The sequence below is a fragment of the Misgurnus anguillicaudatus genome, chromosome 25 (genome assembly GCF_027580225.2).
Source record: "Misgurnus anguillicaudatus chromosome 25, ASM2758022v2, whole genome shotgun sequence".
NCBI lineage: Eukaryota > Metazoa > Chordata > Actinopteri > Cypriniformes > Cobitidae > Misgurnus > Misgurnus anguillicaudatus.
The window spans coordinates 31,675,443-31,699,251 of NC_073361.2; the positions used below are offsets into that span (position 1 = coordinate 31,675,443).

The 23,809-nt window shown below is 42.8% G+C and overlaps 1 protein-coding gene and 1 gene segment (V, D, J or C); both read left to right on the forward strand.

Annotated features, from left to right (window-relative positions):
* LOC129426208 (C-reactive protein-like) overlaps positions 1-6,148 on the forward strand; it is a 36,428-nt gene extending 30,280 nt beyond the window's left edge. The window contains 3 exon segments of the mRNA XM_073864298.1: positions 5,458-5,589; positions 5,592-5,618; positions 5,621-6,148. Coding sequence (XP_073720399.1) covers positions 5,458-5,589; positions 5,592-5,618; positions 5,621-6,063 — 602 coding nt within the window. The 3' untranslated portion in view covers positions 6,064-6,148.
* Positions 32-1,216, forward strand: LOC129425828 (Ig lambda-2 chain C region-like; the record flags this gene model as incomplete). The annotated part of the segment is given in 2 exon segments: positions 32-152; positions 758-1,216. Coding segments are annotated over 2 exon segments (441 nt in total), but the record flags the coding sequence as incomplete, so codon positions are not given.
* Positions 6,149-23,809: the final 17,661 nt, after the last annotated feature.

Here is a 23,809-nt window from a genome sequence, read left to right on the forward strand (position 1 = left end):
AAATCATTGTTAAGCATGAATTTGTGTTGTGTTAAATGTGTTTGTTATAGAGTCAGAGTTAGTGAAGCGTTCAGAGGTTTTTGTACAGCTGCTCGCTTTGTTTCTATCACTGTGGTGGACGTTCGGCACCGGTACGAGACTGGACGTCGGCAGTAAGTTAATAAATATTCAATTTTATTAAATTACATTCAGATTTATTTCTATAATGGTTTACACAGTTTTGCATTGTTTAAAACACCTTTACGGTAAATACATTTTAATGCAAAGAGAAGAGACATGAGAGAAAAATAGAGAAGAAATAATAATATGTGCAGTTATATCTGATATTGGCATTAAATTGTATTCATATTTTCATTTGCTATTTGTGTTTGCTTAAAAAAAAAAATTATTTGATGTATGTTAAATCTTTTGTTGGTTTTAATGCTTTTGTTCCTCTTACAATTTCACAATAAAAATCTTTATCACTTTTATTATTAAACAATGTTAATTTAGTTAAATGTTTATCATCATTTTATCACTTTGCAGCTGCTTTAAACGTTGTTGCTCCCAATCTCTTATTTAATAAGAAATTCAGTTTTTGTTTACATTGATATGTAATGTAAATTTCAATCAATCATATAATGTATTATCTGAAGAAAAAAATCTCAGTTATTTGATAAATGATAAAATCATTGATCCAGAATGTTGTTCATTATTCAATTGATGACTAAGAAAACGTTAACAACTCAGATTTCTTTGTGTATCTCTGTTTTCTCAGGTGTAAGTCGTCCTAAAGTGATCGTCCTGCCGCCGTCCAGTGAAGAGATTTCCAGCAAGAAGACAGCAACAGTGATGTGTGTGGCCAGCAATGGTTTCCCTTCAGACTGGAGTCTGAGCTGGAAAGTGAATGGGAAGATGTCAGGATCTCAGGAGAACAGAGCTGGAGTCCTACAGAAAGACGGCGGTCTGTACAGCTGGAGCAGCAGTCTGACTCTCACTGAACAAGAATGGATCAACAGAGACTCAGTGATCTGTGAGATCAGTCGGGAAGGTCAGACAGTCACTGGAGAAGTGAAGAAAGATCTGTGTTCTGAGTAGATCATCTCTTCTTCTCATCTCTTCTTCTCATTCATGTCTCACATCAACAGTGAACAACTATTCATACAACACTCTGTCTCTCTGCTTTATTCATTCTGTCTGCTTTTAATAAACGTCAATAAAGAAATATTAAATATTGCTTCTTTGTCTTGTGATTTCTTTTGAATTTGAACAATGAGTATATTGATCATTGGCTCGTGTGTTTGTTTCTAAATAAACTTGACTCAATGAAGCATGAAGACATCTGCAGATAAATGATGAAACAAGTGCTTTATTTGATGTTTGTGGTGTAACAGAGACATCAGACTCATGTAAGTGTATGAACATCTGCTCTGTACAGAGAGGAACAGAAATCTGATGATGGAAATATGAGTTGAACTCTCAGTTTCACTCTTTGACTCTCTGAAATGAATCAGTTCAGTTTCCACTGACAATGAACACATTGAATAATTGAATCATTTAATTAATTCAATGAACACTTGACCTGTATTATTTATATGATGATCACAGACTCATTCAGTTGTGTCCGACTCTTCTTGATGTTTTTCTTTACTAAACATCTTGAGCAGTTTTTATCTCATCAAAGTCATGAAGCTCACTGAAGCTTTAAAACATTAAAACATTGAGGCAATGAATAACAACTATGTGCACGTGTGTGTGTGTGTGTGTGTGTTTGTGTGTACCTGGTAATTATGACGTTGTGGGGACCAATTGTCCCCTCAAAGATAGGAATAGCAGTATTTTTGTGACCTTGTGGGGACATTTTGATGTCCCCATGAGGAAACAAGCTTATAAACCAAACAGAATGATGTTTCTTGAAAATTTAAAGTAGCAGAACATTTTCTGTGATGGTTGGGTTTATGGTCTGGGAATAAAATATACAGTTTGTACCATATAAAAAACATTACATCTATGGAATGTCCCCACAAAACATGGAAACCAAAATGTGTGTGTGTGTGTGTGTGTGTGTGTGTGTGTGTGTGTGTGTGTGTGTGTGTGTGTGTGTGTGTGTGTGTGTGTGTGTGTGTGTGTGTGTGTAGCTGCAGTATCTGTCAGGTGTGTCACTTTTGACTGATAGAGGTTTTTGTACGACTCTTTATCACTGTGTGAACACATTTTTACTGTTGATATAGTGTCTACTCTGACAGAAATAATCTCCTGCATCTTCAGTCTGAACTTCACTGATGCTCAGAGTAAAATCTGTACCATAAACTGTTCCACTGGCACTGAATCTCTGTGAAGTGTCACCATGAAGATCACTTATATATATCTAATGATGAGTTTAGGAGCTTCTCCAGGTTTCTGCTGATACCAAGATAAACCATTGCTGGCTATTCCAGTATCAATTGTACACTTTATATTGACGGTTTGTCCAACAGAAACAGATTGAGCTTTACTCTGAGTTACAGTAACTCCTCTGGATTCTGTTGAGAAGAAAACAAATTAGTTCAAAACAGAAAACCAAGAGTTATTTTTTTTCTAAAAAAGAAATAAAGAAGAATTTTTGTTACCTTGAATAAAACCCCCAAGAATCCAGATGAGGTTGATGATGAAGAGATTCATTTTGTGTATTTGTTGGTTTCCACTGTGTTAAACACACAAACTCAGACTGTTATAAACACACAGAGCGCTGAAGCGTGTGATGAGATGTAAAGCAGTAGTAAAAAGGAAAGTATTTGTCTTCAAGCTAACAAATCAAAACAAAGTGCATTTACAAAAGACAAAAAACATGGAAAACATGCTTACAGTGCTCACAGATTATTGCACAAACTCATTTTTTGCTTATATTTTCTTTAAATAAAAAAAAAGTTAATAACGTTCCATGTCAGCTGTTGGACATACAAATAAGTAGGCTGATCATTAGGGCATTAAACTTAAATTATTAGTCTACATAATTTTTCTTAAGTCTCTATCTTGTCATCAAACATTAAAAAAGGCTACATTATGTAAGCGGCATAACTGTAATTCTGACATGCCTAGATTTTTTCAGCATTATACATGAATTAAGACAAGGACAATTTCTGCCATGTTGTTTATTGGCAAACAACTTAAACAAATGTTATAAATTAGAAAATAAATACTGTGGTGTCTTGAGATCATTTTGCTTGTATGTGTCCTGTCAAGAACAGAAAGATTGTTCACTTTTTGAAACGCGTCTCTCCATGTATGCACTTTTGCACTTAAACACACGCACACACACACAGATGGAGGACAAATTCCAAATGGAACTTCAGGAAGAAGATGTAGCATAAACAATCGCTCCACATAAAGTAAAAATTATGTTGTTTTTCGGTGCTTTGTTCGTCAGATGTGTTTTGATGGACTACAGTATGAGACACAGTAGCACAACTATCTCTCACGTTTATACATAAAGAGTTCTGATCTTTGCTCACTTTAGCACTTTTTGGTGGTTAAATTGTTTAAAATCACTTAAAGGAATAGTCTACTCATTTTCAATATTAAAATATGTTATTACCTTAACTAAGAGTTGTTGATGCATCCCTCCGTCATCTGTGTGCGTGCACGCAAGCGCTGGAGCGCGCTGCGACGCTTCGACAGCATTTGGCTTGGCCCCATTCATTCAATGGTGCCATTTGGGGATGGAGTTGGAGGTGACCAGACACATCAATGTTTTTCCTGTTTGAGACGAGTGGTTGTGCGAGCAAGTTTGGTGGTACAAAATTAAGCGTAGCGGATTTAAAGGAGGAACTATGTTTTGTGGCGTAATAGCACTTTTGGGAGTACTTCGACTCGCCTGAAAAGTCCGCTCCCCTTCTCACTCTCATAATGGGAGAGGGAGGGTGTTACTGCGCCGAGTCAAAGTACTCACATAAGTGCTATTACGCCATAAAATATAGTTCCTCTTTTAAATCCGCTTAGAAAAGCGCTACGTTTTATTTTGTACCACCAAACTTGCTCGTACAACCACTCGTCTCAAACAGGAAAAACGTCGATGTGTTTGGTCACTTCTAACTTTATCTCTAAATGGTACCATTGAATGAATGGGGCTAAGCTAAATGCTATCGAAGCGTCGCAGCGCGCTCCAGCGCTTACGTGCACGCACACAGATGATAGAGGGATGTATCAACAATTCTTAGTTAAAGGTGGAGTCCACGATGTTTGAAAAACGCTTTGGAAAAGGAGACGGGCCGACTACCAAAACATACTTATAGCCAATCAAATCAAATGCCGGGTTGCGTATGTGTGGGGCGGGTCTATCAACAGAAGGTCCAGATTCTATTGGGGTAGGGGTGTGTTTGTTTAGGTGATTTCAAATATAAACATTGGCTTTCAAACATCATGTACTCCCCCTTTAAGGTAATAACATTTTTTATATTGAAAATGAGTAGACTATTCCTTTAAATTCAGATTGAAATATTACATTGATGATTTTTTTCATTATTTTTCATGCTCTGTTTTTTTCATGCAAGTAGTAACACAGTACCAATGTTTCATGTTTCTAAGCTTTTTGGGTAATTTTTGGACATACCACAGATAACATTTGATAATTGTGGAGAGATCAGTAAATTTGTGGTTACTGTGGTTTTACTAAAGACTTAAAGCTTACTATATTCAAACTGTGTTTTTATTTTAAGAGCAAATCATCTGAAGTGCATTGCTAGATTATTATTACTTCCTATCTATCACCATGAAAACATGTTTGTTAAAAACAGAACTAAAACATGTCTAAAGGGTCTTATCTAGCAAAACGATCCACATTCGAAAAAAACTTTTAAACCTTTACGTAATACGTTATCATGTGAAAAAGTCAGTGATGATGTATGCAAAACTACCGCTCCAGTTTACAAGTGTGGAGAAAGAGAAGCGTTCAGACGTTGTTGTGAAATGATACTAATTAATGTCTTTGTGTCAGTTTATTGTTTAAAATGATCAACAAATGTGCATTTCACATATGTAACACGTTAGCTTTCCACATGATTATGTAATACGTAAGGCCGCGCTGACTTGACTATAAATTATTAGGATTTCTTTAATGAAAGTGGAGTAATCCTTTAAATTTGATAAAGTAAACAAAAACACCAAACCCACCAACATTTGACTGAGTCTGTGAAAACTCAGCTAAAGTTGTTTTTTTTGTGTTTACATAAAATCATCCACCATAATGCAAAGAACCCTCTGTGAAAATATAACCTTGATTAATTTTGACCGAGTAAGATTGTGTCAAAGATTGAAATGTGAAATCAAACTTTGATGCTTTAAGTATCATCATTTGTTTGTGAGACTTTAATCTGGATTTCATAGACGGGACAGAATGCCTTTCAGATTGTAACAATTTTGGGGTCGTAACTTACCAGTTATACATCTCTGTTGGATGTAAACTGTACAGTGATGTTTGTTAATTATCTTCTTTTTCTTTAGCAGGTGGTCTTGCCAATAAAATACTTGTGTTTCCACATAAGACCGCTAACAGCTATGTTACAATTACTCCAGAAAAACCCCTAAACCTCACAGCTTTCACTTTATGCATGCGTGTCTCCACAGAGCTGCAAGGAAGAGAGAGGTTATTCTCTTTGCTTACCGTACGAGCTTAATGTTTGTATTGAAACAAACAGAACCATAAGTTTGTATGTTAGTAGTTCTAGTGAGGGAGTGCGTTTTAACTTGCCGTCTCTTACATTCGGGACGCACGTGTGCTTCACCTGGAGCTCATCGACCGGTCTCACTGCCGCTTGGATGAATGGACAACGCACTATTTACCAGAGATACAGAAAAGGTCACACCATCCGTCCCGGTGGCACGGTGTTGCTCGGTCAAGATCCTGAATCATTTCTGGGTGATTTTGGTGCAGAGCAGAGCTTTGTAGGTGAAATTACAGATGTGAACTTGTGGGATGAGGTTCTCACTGCGAATGAGATCAAGGGATTATATTCACACAGCACCGTAAAAGTGCCAAATGTAATTAATTGGGTCACAGCTGAATTTGTCAAATATGGCATTGTGGTAGAGATACAGGATGATTTTTAATTCAAAACTCAGATGTCTTTCAATGTATATGATGAACAGACTTAAAACAGATCAAGAGTCAAATTAATTAACTAATAAATCTTTCTGAGCATTACAACTTGAGTAGTTTTGCATCATTTGGATAACAGATGTAAATGATTTTAAAGGTGCTGGAGAAAAATAGCAAATTACATCATGCTGACAATTGGCTGTTTTAATGATCCAATAATAATAATAATAATAATAATAATAATAATAATAATAATAATAATAATAATAATAAGTTACATTTATATAGCGCTTTTTATGCAGACCTCACAGCGCTTTACATATGAACGGGGGAATCTCCTCAACCACCACCAATGTGCAGCATCCACCTGGATGATGTGACGGCAGCCATATTGCGCCAGAACGCCCACAACACACCAGCTTATTAGTGGAGAGGAGACAGAGTGATATAGCCAATGATTTGTATCTATGGGGGATGATTAGTAGGCCAATGGGCAAGTTTGGCCAGGATGCCGGGGCACACCCTACTCTTTTTCGAATAACATCCTGGGATTTTTAACGACCACAGAGAGTCAGGACCTCGGTTTGACGTCTCATCCGAAAGACGGTATATAACAGTATAGATGCTGTTATTACCTTATACTTATACTGTTATTACCTTATACTGTCTATGAAGTCACTGAAGTTGAACTGTATTTTCTGAAAAACAGTCAGGTTTAGCCCAAAGTGATACAGAAAGGGGGTATGTGTTTATTATTATCATCTAGAGCAGGGGTTTTATACTGGGGTCCGGGGACTCACAGGGAATTGTTCACTATACATAAAACAAACTGATATATATTAGGCAGGGGGCCCCTCACAGACGGTTCATCTGGGGGTTCTTGGCATAATAAAGTTTATGCAAGTCAGGATGATCAAAAACAAACACCACCCATAATCACACAATTTCAACACTTTCAATTTCAAACAAATACAAAGTAAGAAATTCCAACAACAAAACAAATACTCATATTATACATAGATTTAAACTAAGCAGCAACTTAAACTGCAATTCATCGACTGACCACTATAGAGACTGACTGGAAAATGGAGCCAATCCCATCTCCATGTTAAAATGCCCAACTTTACAGCAGAAATAAATATGTTTACAGGCTGGTTATTGGTCTATATAGCTTTTAGGGGTGAATATTTTTGTAACTCAGTTTAAATTATATTAAGCCTTAAAGTTCTGCATCGCCCCACTGACAAACCATTACAGAAAATTCTAATGGTTTCCATTAAAATACCAATAGGAACCATTAGCTTTACCATAAAAACCATTACATTGTAGTGTGTTTTGGGCCATATTCCATTTAAATCAATAAAATTCCAATAAAACCAATAAACCCAATTGAATTTCTGTGATGGTGTCTATTGTTTTTTAGCAGGGCGTTTAGGGGCGTGGCCAGTTGAGTGACAGATGAACTGCCACTGCTGTGACTACAGTCAAGCTAGGTGGGCGTGGTTTCAGCAATCAGTCACCTCAGCTTCACCCATGTCCCGCCTTTTTACCCATTTTCGGAGTGATGCGCAGTGACGTGCTGCCAAGATGGCGACGGCAGTCTCCACCAACTATTGGCTTAAAAAATCTCTTCACAAACTTACGGGTGACATCACAGAAACTCCATCCATATTTTTTACAGTCTATGATTCAAACACATATCAACACAACACAGTCTCACCCCATGGGGTCAATATTTGACGACACTTGACCATACCTTTCGCGTCATTTTTTGACGAACTGGGGACTTCAATACTATTAGGTACGCGAAATTAAACAGTTGTCGCCTGGCGTTGGGGTTAGGGTTAGGTTTGGGTAGGGATGTCATTATGTAAATCTAACCCTAAACCGATGCGAAAATGGTAAGAAAATAGGAAAGAGAATGCAACGGACTTAATAGTATTGAAGTCCCCAGTTCGTCAAAAAATGACGCGAAAGGTATACCCTCCGCGTCAACATATTGACGCATGGTCAAGTGTCGTCAAATATTGACGCCATGGGGTGAGACTGGGTTGATCAACATAGTCACAACATTCTCAAGTGTGTAGGTTTTGGTCAAATACTGCCGCACAAACTGATACCATTCATAGGTTAAATAATGGATACAGGGGTCCTCCTGACCTAACATACAGCATTCTTGGTTTTAAAGCCAACCTAACAACAACAACAGTGTGTTTTATTAACCAACAGATGGCGCTGTTTGCAACACTTTAAAGCTTTGAATCTCTACTTGAGTCTCTACTCAGATCAGTTCTCTGCTGTCTGGGGGTGTTTCTGTCTGGAAATGTTTAAAATCTTGTCTATGATGCCTTTATTTGGTCATAAATGCATTCTTCCCATAATCCATTGCAATTTATAAAAGTTCATTATTTTGCATTACTTCTAAACACATGACTCCATCTCTGCAAAGAAAATCCATGTTTGTAGTCCATAAAGGTGTGATCTGTAGCTTTTGTTTTGGATTAAAATGAAAAAAAAAATGAAAAAAAAATTGTAAAGCCATCCTTTGATCACCACAGGACAGTTTGGGCTTACAAGTCTGAAACGCTTCTTAATTCGGGGTAGACGCAGTGTTAACCCCCTGGGGTCCAAAAACGCAGGGCCGCGTTTTGACGTGTTTTTTCCTTATCATGGCAGAATCAACTTAAAATACTCCATCATTAATAATCATACACTTACGTGTTTGACATCATTTGAAACGGTAAAGGGTCTTCTTTAATATGTGTTCATTCACAATAACAACAGATCTTTGTGTTTTTGTCAAATAAAGAAAATAAACAGGGTGTCCATCCAGACATTTCTGTCTCTGCCAGCTGTCTCTCAAAACACGTTACAAAAATCAATTGAAACTCCGCGATTACTCGTCACACGTGATACACACATCCAAAGAAAGCCTGAAATGTCTACTTTTAAACAAGCTAAATATAATCGAAAACAAATATTGCCTGTTTATGTAATCTGCATTGAAGTAAAGAGAGTACCGTTTTTCCTGTCTGACTTCATTATCTGTAATTTGGTCACGCCCACAGCTGTTGACATGGTAATGAAGACACGAGCTGTTCAACCATAACAAGCAAAGCGTAAAGTTTGATCAGATTTAAAGACTTTTTACCGCATGTTTGGATTATAAACTTTATTCACACACGTGAGGAATATCTTCATTTATGTCTGGACATTGAGGAAGAGAAGCATTTATCTTTAACGTTACCTAAGAAGGACAATGGAGAACGCACTGCTGGATTAGAAGTAAGTAACGTTAACAGTTAATTTATACCATTTATATTTGCTATCATGTAACTTAATATGCTCATGGCTTGTGCAGTTCAGCCTACATACAGTAACGTTAAGCAACCATAGCAGACTACACGCTTCGGATTGAAAAAGTTTTGCATTGTTTACAAACGGACGCGATCTCCCGTAATGGCGGATTTCACTGTTGCATGCTGTAACAGTGTTAAACACAGTTATTCACTTATATCCTTCATGGAAACTTTCAGTAAGCCTGAACTGCTGTATCTTTTAAGTGTGTGCTGTAATATGATTCCATGTTTACATGCTTAGGCTATTTACAAACGAGTACACGTGACCTCCCATAATGGCGGATATCTGTTACATGTTGTACAGTGTTAAGACACAGTTATTCACTTTCGTATCTGTCATGGCAACTTTGACTCATGCTGCACTGCGGGATTTGCTGTAAAATGATTCCATATTGTTTACATGCAAGGTAATGCCATACATTGCGCTTCACACGCGACAATGCGATGTGTTTTTAAAGTTCATACGCACTTACAGAAACACGTTTAAAACAGAAGCTAGACGATAAGGGGATGGGCATCTGAAAACAGTCATCTGAAAACAGCTGTTTATATTAATTGCTGCAGATGTTTATCTGAGATTAAGTTTATGTACAATATAGTTTATGAATGTAGTATCATATTTACCCATCAGTTATATAAGTAAGGGTATTTCTGTGGACAATTTATGCTAACAGCCAGGGGCGGACTGGCCATCTGGCAGACCGGGCAGTTTCCCGGTGGGCCGACATACTTTTTGGGCCGATCCATCTCATACTATTTTTGTCTCAGCAGCCCAGTTAGCATCTTTTTTTCCTAGACAGACCGGCCCACTGACATTTAAGCAGCAGCCCATTGGTTATTTTTTTTAAACGACATTAAGCTGGCCCAATGACGGACCAGCCCAGTCATCGTCCTTTTTTTTACCCTAAATAGACCGGCCCACTCACATTTAAGCAGCAGCCAATTGGTTATTTTTTTAATGACATAAAGCTGGCCCAATCACCGCTTTGGTCTCTGTGCAAGCGAGCGTGCAACGTCGGTCAGTTCACGTGTCAAAATAGAGAGAGAGAGATGGAGAAAAAACTCAAGGGAGGTGCAGAAAAACTGCGCGACAAAAAGAAACAGACTCTTCAGGCAGACGCTGGAAAATAACACAACTGTTTTCTTCAACTCGCGTCGCTGGTGATGATGATGATGATGATGGTGGCGCGTGGCACTGGCAGCACCAGCACGCAAAATGTCAGTGAGGAGAGGGAGAGAGAGACGAGGGAGAAGTGAGTTGCGGTAAGCAGAACTGCTTTCAAAACACAAGTTTAGATAGATACCCCTTGATAAAACCAAGTCAAAAACACACAATTATGGTGATAAAGCTGCAACAAAATAATTGCACTCTTTGCTCTGTGACTACAACCCAGACGAACTGGGGACTTCAATACTATTACGTCCGTTGCATTCTCTTCTCCTATTTTCTTACAATTTTCGCGTCGGTTTAGGGTTAGATTTACATAATGACATCCCTACCCAAACCTAACTCTAACCCCAACGCCAGGTGACAACTGTTTCTAACCCCAACGCCAGGTGACAACTGTTTAATTTCGCGTACACTGTTTAATTTCGCGTACACTGTTTAATTTTGCGTAATCTGGCCCTAAACCGACGCGAAAATGGTAAGAAAATAGGAAAAGAGAATGCAACGGACGTAATAGTATTGAAGTCCCCAGTTCGTCAAAAAATGACGCGAAAGGTATACCCTCCACGTCACATATTGACGAATGGTCAAGTGTCGTCAAATATTGACGACATGGGGTGAGACTGTGTTAGTGACTACGAGAGTGTATCTGATTCGTAGATTTTTCGTTGATTGTCTGTTTCAAAACGTGTCATTTCTCTTCAAGCAAAATCAAACAATCAAGGACATCTGCTTACAGACAAAATATATGTTTATTGTATATAACAACACAATTGACAGATAATGTTAAAAAGCTCTATTACTGTAATCACACAAGTTTAGTACTCTTGTCACCACTAGGGGCTGGCTGTATTTGACTAAGCCACGCCCCTTTTTAACTCCCACCTCGAGGAGGTCCCCAAAGCCGACCCAATGACCAGACAAACACGGAAACAGGTGGGTAAAATTTAAAACAAGCTTTATTGAATTTAAATACTTAAAAGGACTGGGGAAATTGGGGAAGGGAAATTTAAAACTAATGGCTTCTTCTCCTCCCTCCAGGGAGACTACAGCCACGGGTAAACAGGGACAGTACAACAGGGGTGCCAACCACCGTCAACGGGGAAAGAGGGAAACGTCAGGCTCCCGCCTGGACCCTGCTAGCCGTGGCGCCCTCCTTCTTCTCTCCTGGAGGCAGACAATTTTTGGTGTGACTGGTAGAGGTCTTTCCCACTGTCCGTGCCCAATGGTTCACTCTCGCCTTCTTCTCTCTCCACAGGCGGCCACTAGGACAACAAAGACACTGTTACTGGACTTTGAATGTTTCTCACCGGCTCCGCTGCTTACAGCTTTCTGGGTAAGTATCACGATCACAGTCGGCTCTTTACTGATTAACTCTCGTTTTCCTCTCTATTATAAGCTTGTAAGAGGTTCGGTAGAGCACTCACCCAATCACTCTGCTTCCGTTGATCCAAGGTCCCTAAGAGCCCCAACAGGGTTTGATTAAACCTCTCGCAGCAGCCGTTTCCTTGAGGGTGATATGACGTCGTATGGGTCTTCGTGCACCCATACAGCTGGCATAATTCCCGGATCACCTTTGATTCGAAATTTGCCCCTTGGTCTGAGTGTAAGAACTCTGGACATCCGAACGTTTGGAAGACGTGCCGCCATAAAGCCGTTGCGGTGGTACTTGCCGTCTGATCGAGGGTGGGGACTGCCCATGCATACTTCGTAAACAGGTCGGTGATTACTAAGATGTTTGGATAGCGGTCCTGTGGCCGGCCCAGGGTCAGGAAATCCATCGCCATGATGTGAAGGGGGGCTTTGGCACATATGGGTATCATCGGCGCTCGGGCCTCTCGTCGAGACTTGAATAACATACACCTGGGGCAAGCTTGGACCAAGCTACGTACTGATGCTTCCAGCCCCGGCCAGTAGAAGAACCTGCGCAGCAGTGATGCGGTCCGTTCTTGTCCCTGGTGCCCCAGCTGGTCATGGTAGGCAGACACCAGGGCTGCTGTTTGGTCGGCGGGCACCACGATCTGGCGCACCTCCTCGCCTAGCTTCGGATCACTTACTTTTCGGCAAAGTACCCCCTCCTGTATCTCCAGCTTGTCCCACTGTCCCAGCAGTCTCTTTCCCGTCTCTGTCTGGGTCAGCCTCTCGGACGACGTTGGCCGCCGGCCTTGCTCCACCCACATCTTCACCTGCCATAAATCCTGATCCTGGGCCTGTCTTCCTTTCCACCGGCAGGGGTCCCAACCCCAGCTCCCGGGTGCCGCCTCCTGCTGGCCTCCTGGTGCTTCCACGACCCCTATCAGGTAGCCTTCCCCCTGGCTTTCCTCTTCTTGGCCATCACAGCCACCGGGGCCGTCCACCTCTGGCAATCGGGACAAGACATGTGCGTTCGTGTGTTCCCGGCCGGGCCGATACTGCAGTTGGTAATCGAAATTGGCAAGTTGTGCCACCCAGCGCTGCTCCACAGCCCCCAACTTCGCTGTCTGTAAATGAACCAGAGGATTATTGTCTGTAATCACCGTTACCTTAGCACCCCAGAGGTAGTCCTTGAACTTCTCGCTCAGGGCCCACTTCAGGGCCAGCAGTTCCAGTTTGAATGAGCTATAGTTCGCATCGTTCCTCTCCGCTGGGTGGAGGCTTCGGCTTGCGTAGGCGATCACCCGTTCCGTACCCGCTTGTCGTTGGGCCAAGACTGCTCCCAGCCCCAGGTTGCTAGCGTCTGTATACAAGAGAAATGGCTGGGTAAAGTCTGCATAGGCCAAGATAGGAGCCTGTAACAATTCCTGTTTCAATCTCACAGAACTCATCCCAATCAATAGGGGGTGACCCCCGTCCCCGGTTTCGCCCTGTGCCGACCAGTAGCTGGTTAAGGGGCTTGGCAATCTTTGAAAAGTCTTTTATAAACCGTCTGTAGTACCCCACAAACCCTAGAAATGACCGCACTTGCCTCACAGTCTTGGGTGCACTCCAGTCTCTTACCGCGGAGACCTTCCCAGGGTCTACGGCCACCCCAGCAGCGCTGACCACGTGGCCCAGGAACTGGACTTCCCGCCTCAACAGATGGCATTTGTCGGGTTGCAACTTCAGCCCATATTTCTCCATCGCCTGGAAAACCTCTTCGAGGTGTCGGAGGTGGGAATCGAAATCTGGGGAATACACAACTACATCATCCAAATATACCAAGACTGACTCCATTAACTGACCTCCAAGACAGCGCTGCATGAGGCGTTGGAACGTGGCCGGAGCGTTACAGAGCCCGAAAGGCATCCGTTCCCACTCGAATAGTCCGAACGGGGTCGTAAAGGCGGTCTTCTCTCTATCGGCCTCGGCCACTGGCACCTGCCAATATCCACTGGCCAGATCCAAAGTGGAGTACCAAGCAGACCGTGTGAGACCGGCAAGGGAGTCTTCAATCCGGGGTAAGGGAAAAGCGTCTTTCTTGGTCACCAGGTTAAGCTTCCGATAGTCCACACAGAACCTCCAAGCTCCTGACTTTTTCTGCACAAGTACGATAGGGGCTGCCCATGGGCTACTGCTTTCCCGGACGACGCCTCGCTCCAGCATACCCTGCAGTAGTGAGCGTACCTCTGTATACAAGGTGGGTGGGATCGGCCGGTACCTCTCTCTACTGGGTCCTGCATCTCCAGTCGGTATATGGTGTTCCACCACCTTAGTACACCCATAATCCTCCTCGTGTCTTGCGAATACATGTTGCCATTTCTGAAGGAGGGCTTGGAGTCTTTGTGTCTGCGCCTGTTCCAACTCTTCCCCTTGCAGGGACTCACCTGCCAAGTGCCTCGGCACGTCCCTCCCCCCGGTGTTCGAAGGGGCTTCCATCTGGGTCAGGGCCACCTCGATGACAGTGGGGCACACCTGACGGAACCTAACATCTCTCTCCTCCCTCACCTGATGGGGCGCAACCCCCGTTAATCGGGCCAGCCGCTGGTGTCGGTGTAAGTATACTGGGTAGGGGTGGTCGTTTCGGACCTTCACAGGGACCCTCCCCCGACGGACCGCCGCTAGGCCTCGTGCTACTTCCACTTGGGGGCAATCGGCGTGAGGTTCAACCAATACCCATTCTTCGGGGCCAACTCCTCGGGGGGCTACTCTCACCCACACCATGGCCTCACTCCTAGGGGGAATAGACAGAGCAAATCGACACATCACTCTTCCTACCTCTTCCCGGCCTCTGCGGACCTGGGTCATCTGGACCCGACGACAGTCGGCTACTACTTGCTCCCATAGGGGCCTCTCGACAGGGGAGATCCTAGGGCCGGGCTTAGCCCGAAATAACTCCTCCCAACATTCGGAGAGGACGTTCATACCTAATAGGGCTCGATGGACACCCAAACATCTGTCCTCCACGATAATCACTCCTTTTTGGGGAACCAACACCCCATGAACTTCTAAGTCCGTCAGCCGGTAGCCAATATAAGGAATCTCTAGGCCGTTGGCGCCCCGCAACGTCAGCCAGGGGGCCTCCCCTCCTTGGGCACTCTGCTTCCCAAATACTTCCTGCGAGAGACTTTCCGCAAACAATGTCACTTGAGAGCCCGTATCCACTAGGCACTGTATTGTCTTGCCACATACCTTCACCTCCGCCATTGGGCTGTGCCCAACCATCTGGTCTCTAGAATTCTCACGTCTTCCAGGGTCTTCTCTAGGGGTCCCGGCCACACGACCCACTGTGGCCGGTCGTCTTAAAAACCCCCCTCCGATGCCCTGCGAGGCCCACACTGGCGACTGTAATGCCCTGGTTCTCCACACCGATTGCAGATTGGCCGCCCTTGGTCATCCCACTCGAAGCGGGGCCGGTTCAAACGATTCGGGCGTCCCGGTGGCTCTCGGCCCCTCTCAGAGTAGACTCGCTCTCGGGGTGCCGGCCTCGGTTCCTCTCGCGCCCTACTTTGGCGAAGTTCTCCCAAGAGGGTCTTAGATAGTTCCGACATCTGCTCTCGGACATCTTTCAACAATTCTACCCTCAGGGCTTGCTTCCAGTCTGCGTGTTCAGGTGGCGCTGCTGTGTTTCCACTTACGGCTGCACATACAGGGGTTTCGGTTACTTCGGCCTCATCACCCTCCAGGGCTAGCGCCTCCTTCTTTAGATCTTCGAAGGTAAGCCCGGGGTCCCTCCGGAACTGGACCCTCAGACTTTGTCTCACGGGGCCTTCTTTCATCCCCAGGAGGAACTGGTCGCGTAACAAAGCTTCTCCATCTCCTAGCCCATGGTCTCGTCGGGCTTGCAGGCGAGTGAACTGCTCCCGCAGCCTGAGGGCAAAAGCTCGAATAGGTTGTCGGGGGCCTTATTTACAATTAAAAAATTGTGAACGGAGGACAGCTACGGGGGTATGGTCACCATATTGTTCAGCAAGGAACTGGAACACAGTCTGGGCGGTGGCTCTAATTGCTTCGGGGGCGGCTTGTACCTCTCGCCGTGCTTCTCCTTCTAGGGAGTTCAACACAAATTGGAGCCGCTGGGCGGCGCTAAGGCCCTGCAAGTCGGCCAAGTACTCCAGTTGGGCCTTCCATTCGGTCAGGCGTACCTCCGACTCTGCTCCTCCATATCTCTGGACCCATGGGCTGCCCATGATAACGGGTGTGGCACGGGGTGGGGCTGCTGGCCCCGCGTTGTCAGTCATTGGGTGACCTTGGTTACTCAACTCGAGGTGGGACCCTGCCGACTACGCCAAAATCTGTCACCACTAGGGGCTGGCTGTATTTGACTAAGCCACGCCCCTTTTTAACTCCCACCTCGAGGAGGTCCCCAAAGCCGACCCAATGACCAGACAAACACGGAAACAGGTGGGTAAAATTTAAAACAAGCTTTATTGAATTTAAATACTTAAAAGGACTGGGGAAATTGGGGAAGGGAAATTTAAAACTAATGGCTTCTTCTCCTCCCTCCAGGGAGACTACAGCCACGGGTAAACAGGGACAGTACAACAGGGGTGCCAACCACCGTCAACGGGGAAAGAGGGAAACGTCAGGCTCCCGCCTGGACCCTGCTAGCCGTGGCGCCCTCCTTCTTCTCTCCTGGAGGCAGACAATTTTTGGTGTGACTGGTAGAGGTCTTTCCCACTGTCCGTGCCCAATGGTTCACTCTCGCCGCCTTCTCTCTCCACAGGCGGCCACTAGGACAACAAAGACACTGTTACTGGACTTTGAATGTTTCTCACCGGCTCCGCTGCTTACAGCTTTCTGGGTAAGTATCACGTTCACAGTCGGCTCTTTACTGATTCACTCTCGTTTTCCTCTCTCTCTCCACAGGTGATCGCTAGGACACAGACACACTGTTACTGAACTTGGAATGTTTCTCACCGGCTCCGCTGCTTACAGCTTTCTGGGTAAGTATCACGTTCACAGTCGGCTCTTTGCTGATTCACTCTCGTTTTCCTCTCTCTCTCCACAGGTGATCGCTAGGACACAGACACACTGTTACTGAACTTGGAATGTTTCTCACCGGCTCCGCTGCTTACAGCTTTCTGGGTAAGTATCACGTTCACAGTCGGCTCTTTGCTGATTCACTCTCGTTTTCCTCTCTCTCTCCACAGGTGATCGCTAGGACACAGAAACACTGTTACTAAACTTTGAATGTTTCTCACCGGCTCCGCTGCTTACAGCTTTCTGGGTAGTATCACGTTCACAGTCGGCTCTTTGCTGATTCACTCTCGTTTTCCTCTCTCTCTCCACAGGTGATCGCTAGGACACAGAAACACGGTTACTGAACTTTGAATGTTTCTCACCGGCTCCGCTGCTTACAGCTTTCTGGGTAAGTATCACGTTCACAGTCGGCTCTTTACTGATTCCCTCTCGTTTCCCTCTCTCTCTCCACAGGTGATCGCTAGGACACAGAAACACTGTTACTGATCTTTGAATGTTTTCTCACCGGCTCCGCTGCTTACAGCTTTCTGGGTAAGTATCGCGTTCACAGTCGGTTCTTCAGTAGGTCAGCAGGGGGGCGAAGGTCACACACCACCTTGCCGGGTCGAGCGCTGCCCTATCCCCACTGTCCGTAGGCCGATCGAATCCCGGATAGGGGCGCCCTTTCGTGGAGACCACGGGGGCGGCGGACCCTTTCGCCTCCGACTCTGCGATAATACAAACACAGGTAAGCTTGCACCACAAATGCTTCTAATACTTTACTCACAGTCCTTCACAGCTCTTGGTCTGCGTCTCTTCGTACTCTTAAACAGCACACAGCGTATGATGGCAATGAGGTCTGAGGTCGTTGGCCCCTCCGTCCTCCTTCCAGGGAAGAGAATGGATGGTGCGGGGCTTCTGACAAGACACACAGCAACCCACAGCAAATACACAGCACCACTCTGACGTGAAAAAGCTTATGATTTATAAAGTCTCACTCACCACACTGTAAGTGCAACACCACAAGGGAAACGCCCGATATCCTCCACTGTGCTTGGGGCTAACGTAGAGGCGATGGCAAAACGACCAGACCAAAGTCGCGTTGCTGTGGCTGTGTGGAATGTATGCTTCTAGCAGCTCGCCCACCACGCTAATTATAGGGGTAGGGCCGCCTTCCTAATCCTAGAAGACTCCAACGATCACACAATGTAAGTTTCTGCCAGTTATGCTACACCAGCGGACATACTCACAGCGGATAGCCTTTTGTTTACGATGTGTAACGAGGTCAAATCCCTTCTCGCTTTACTCCTTCCAAAATACTAGTTGGACCAGAGTTCCTTTTCTACCCGTAGGGTTCTTCCTTAAATCCAGCCGGTCCACCGTAACTGCAACAAGAGAGGAGGGAAGAGAGAGAAATATAGCTAGTCACCACGTCTAACAATGAGCACAGCTCCGTTCCTCAGCACACACTCCACTCCAACTGTCATCTAACTGTGCTTTTTATACTTCTCTTTACACTCCCGTTATCCAATTACCCGGCGATCTCTTTAACTAGGCACAGCTGTGCCCAATCGGCTGATTACAACCTTCGCGGAGCCGCCGGATGTCCGGTGTTTCTATTTTTCCGGTCGGGGCGGAAACATCCGGGCGGAACCAAACTTCCTCAACTTTTGGTTCCGCCCTGAAAAGTCGTCACCCCGTGACACTCTTCATCTGCCTCTCAGACTGTTTACAATCCACACAATTGGTAAAGAATACCATTAGAAAAAAGCGTGTACAATTTTGAGTTGTTGTGTTTGCTTGATGACAACTGAGTTGTAGTTGTGTTCATCTTTAGCAGCCTGCCTGTGTTTAGCATTTATAAAACAAGTTCATTGCAGTGTAAAATGTGTGTTTTACTCAGAAGTTTGTTTAGAGTTTAGCCAAAAGAGTGCATGACGAATGTGTTTAGGCCGCTATGAATTTGGTTCAGAGATTGGGGTTTAGTGTTTTAGCAATTCAGAAAAACTGTAATCAACATATAATATGACAGTTAATCAGATAGGAATATTTTTGTTGTGTTCATTATTTATTATAGGCTGCAGTGTGTAGTGAATAGTGTTTTTAGGACCTAACAAAAATGTTTACAAATGTTTGAAGGATGAAGCTTGTTTAAGGATTCATGTGGATTATACAGTTTTACTGCATTAATAAATAACACGTTCTAGAAGTGTTTGTTGTGTCAACTCTCACTCTTTTCTACCTGCTATTAATTGGGCTTAGTGCTTTTATGGAATTGGAGTTGTTATTGCTTAAAGGCGTGCAAAGATGGGTGGTATTTGTAAATATATGTAGTGTGGGCCGGTTTGGGCCAAAATGCCAGGGCCGAATTTTTGTCCCAGTCCAGCCCTGCTAACAGCTGTTTATAACTCTCTTAGAGGTCTGCATCTCTCTCATCAGTACAAAACTATGAAGTTGAAAAACACTTTTTGGACAAAGTTATATGGTAACATGAGCCACATGAAGTTTACAGCTCTGTTGTGTATCAGTTTCTTAGTTTATACAAAGTTTTAGGAATAGGGTATGTTTCCAAATAAACTTAAAATGTCCTACTAACCATCATTTCTATTTTGATTATATTGTTAACTTAATAAACCTCAAACAAACATGTATACATTTGTCCTCACATTCTTCACTGTAGTTCATTCTCACATTCCTGCCTCATTATTATGCAGCTCATTATGCGAGCCTTTGTTTGCTTGCTGTCAATCAATCCTTCTCGCATACAGCCCGTCTAAACAAAAAGTGTCTTACAATTTCTAAATGAATACATTGTTTTATGTGAATAAGTAGGCATGGTGATTGTCACATCATTTTAAAGAAAAAACTCTAGACTACTAGATTATGTTTAGGAAAGTCTTGTTAAAACATGTTTAGTATGGGTTTTGTGGACTTATATCAGTGACTTAAAACTTTTGCTTTTTTAAAAACCACGCATAAACATTTTTCTCTCAAAAATACAAACATATACATACATGTAGCTCATATAATATTTTAGCCCAGTTTGTGCTGAACGCAGTGGTATGAGACACTTCCCATTATTATGTTTTAAAGCAACTGAAAAAAGACCAAATGTAAGAGCATGTCAGAACCTCTGAGAGTGTCCCAAAATGGTCGGACCCCAGAGGGTTAATGAAGATAACCCAGGGGTAAAGCACATGTGTTATTTTATCATTTTAGTGTCTGTGTGCTATCAAAAATCCCTGTAAACATCTGTCCCCCATATGAACCCATCCACTAGAGGTCATCAACGATAACATTAGTGTATAAAGTTTGTCACTAGAGGTCAGTAAACAGCAGATAAACTCATCACTGATGACTATAACAGGACAGATAAGAGACAGATAATAAGAGTTTACAGTAATGATGAGATTCATTAAATGAAACTCATGTGAGAACTGTAAGGATGTGACAGCAGTTTGTGATCAGAAGCATCAGTCCACTGATCTCAGGTCAGATGTTAGGGTGATGATCAGGTGAAACTCTGAGACTCTACAAGATATTCAGTCTTCAATTCTGTGCTAATAGCATCACTCAGAAAGGCAAACATCTTCTGCAAAAGCCTTTAGCATAAAATGCCTGCATGTTATTATCATGACGTTTGATTCATGATGTCATCATGAAGCACTTCATAAGATCTGTGATGTCTGATCTGAGCTCTCTCCTGAAGATCACTCCTGATGTCCTAACATCTCACATTTGTGTTGAACTGCTTCATTTATCAGTGTCATTCATCAAAACCTCTTTGCTGAAGTGTTAAAGATACAATTTGTATTTATGCGCCGAAAGATGGCGCCAGATCAAACAAAAACAATGATGTTGTTTACTGACGCTCTGAAGCAGCGTGGAATTATGGGATTTTTAGTCTTTAACTTTAGCCATCAATCAGACGAGAACGAGAAATCACGTTGATGGATAAGGTAATCAAGTCTTATAAATGTTGCGTTTGATGACATCGTTTATTTCAGTGTTTCCCAACCCTGGTCCTCGGGCACCCCCTACCAGAAAGTTTTAGATGTCTCCTTATTAAACACACCTGATTTAACTCATCAGCTTGTTAGGGACACGTCTTTACCATTTTGGAAGGAGGTTGATGAGTCGAATCAGGTGTTTTAATTAAGGAGACATCTAAAACTTTCTGGGAGGGGGTGCCCGAGGACCAGGGTTGGGAAACACTGGTTTATTTCATTATGTAAGTTTATATGTGATGTTCAAAACGAAATTGTTAGTCATATTGATATGACAGTATTAGTCCAAATTCGATGGTAAACACAGCACAGAATTAAGTTTTCAACTTACAATCTACAATGATTTTTCACATAATGTATTGACAGTACAAATCTTATTGTGAAGTGTCTTAAAATGACCATTTATATTGCTGTACAATACCTTTTGATGTGCATATTGTCCGCGGGAAGACGCGCTGATTACAATCTACACACTAATGTTGTGTTCAATATAATAGCATACGTTTTTTGAAGGGTTACGAATCAAAACAACTCACCCATCGCGTAAAACACAAGCAGGATCAAAATCTCGGTCTAGTTAAATGTTGTCGTGAAGCTCTCTCCATCCAGATAATGCAACAACAAATTGATCCTCCCTCGTTTTGTTCCAAACTCTTCTTGAGTCGTTTGGTTAGCCCGTACGCTTACAGGAGCTGACACAACCAGCGGCAGACGGTACTGAGATATCCATAAGTCCATAAGCAATTGCATAGTTCCGCATTTGTCCACAACACTGGCTGCGTCCGAAAACTCAAGGCATTGAGGACTGTGAGGACTTGTGGCCTCGCTGCCTCATGAGGACATGACTTCGGACTCGGAGGCCTGAAGGCCGCTCAGAGAAAGGCTTTCCGACCCACTTCAAAGGCAGCGTGTTTGAAATATGAACAGAGAGCGCCTTTGTGATAACTAATCACATATTTGAAAACTACAATACTAATTTCTCGCTAGAAATGCAATTAAAATGCTTAAAAAGTGAAAATATACGTTTATTTTCACTAAATTTGTGCTCCAGCCGCTTCCTTGGCCGCCATTTTATTTTTTCAAGCTCAACCACTGTTGTCATGTGGTTTTTACGTCAGTAAAGGCGGTGACAAAGGGTCACATGGATATTAACGTCATTGATAGGAGACTGCACTGCCCCGTGTCAATGTTTTGAATGGAAATTTTCTCACGATTTACAGGTAGTTGAAAACATTACAGATATTGATAGTAATCAGCTGGACAAAATATAAAACACTGGCCTAGTGGTTTTTGGAGATTTTACTGCAAATATCTTACAAATTGCACCTTTAAGAGTTGTTTAAAAACTTTAGAAAAAAGTGCTAAAAGCAAACTAAAGTTGATGTGGTTTGAAGATGTTAACAGGAGACAGAGCTGAGAGGATCAGAATCACTCAACACTATCAATGCAAATCTGATTTTCACATCTCACATTTACTGTTTGTTAAATACTGTGAACCTGAACACTTTCACTTCTTCTCAATAAATTCTGTTAGTCATTTATGAAGTTATAAAGATGGTTTTCACTAAACTGACAGGAACATGAAGATTCATGAACACATACACATATATACAGACATAAACCCCTTAAACCTGAGGTCTGTATAAAACTAGACTGTTAGACATTTCTGTAATTTTCACCCAGTATGAAACTATTTATACAGTAAATAACTGTAATTCATTTAAATTGCATTATGGGAATTTTCTGTAACATCATACATTATATACAGTAATTTACTCCATTTTTCAAAATTGCTGTATGATACTGTATTTATTCAAACAGGCGGTATTTTCCTCATTCACACAAATCCTTATTTTATTTTTCAATTGCATACATACAGGCATTGACTTATTTTAGCTAAGGAACCATGTAGCAACCATAGACTGTAAAAAAAGATGGACGACGCTCGTTCGCTCTCTTCCATTGGTGAAAAGTGAAGCCGCCAGTGTCCTGATACGGCGCTGACATCTTGGGTCTTGAGTCTGCGCAGTAGCGATTTCGGGACCAGTCCTGCGCAGTAGTGAGCAGTGTCAGGATCCTGCCAGATCCTTATTGGTATTTAGATCTAGTCATCATGGCAGGGTTCTGACAGTACAATGTTCTATGTGGGAGATGCGTGGTTTTAGTATTGGTTTATTCTGACCATGCATTTTCCTGGTCTCGTCACTTTTTCCCCGATCCCTTACATGTAATGATTTCCAGGTGTATGTTATTTATTTTGTCCCTATTTAAGAGTCCTTGTGTTTGTCGTCCAGTGCGGGTTCATCAGTGTTACTTTGTTCATCGAGTTGTCTACCAGTGAGTGTTGCCGTGTATATCTCGTGTTCCTGTTTATGTTTAGTGTTTTTAGTTTAAATGATAGTGTTTAATGTAGTCTTGTTTGATTTGTGTTAGCCCTGTCCTGTTTGCCCCCTTGTGGGTTTTGTATTCTGTTTTGTTTAAATAAATTGTTACTGTACCTGTCGTGTCCGTGCTTGGGTTCATCCTCCTCCAAATCCTGACAGTACCCCCCTTTCAGAAGCGAATATTCCAGGCGTCTTCAGGGGAACACTAAACATAAACAGGAACACGAGATATACACGGCAACACTCACTGGTAGACAACTCGATGAACAAAGTAACACTGACAAACTCGCACTGGACGACAAACACAAGTGCTGAGTTCCAATTCGCCTACTAATACTACGACCTAAAAGTATGTACTGTTTTTGTGAGGAAAATGTACATACTTTTGAGTGTGTTGCCTAGTTATGCACACCACGACTGTTAACAATATTTCATTCATTCTTATGTCCAATATAATTTTATTTACTATTCCCATCGTTTTT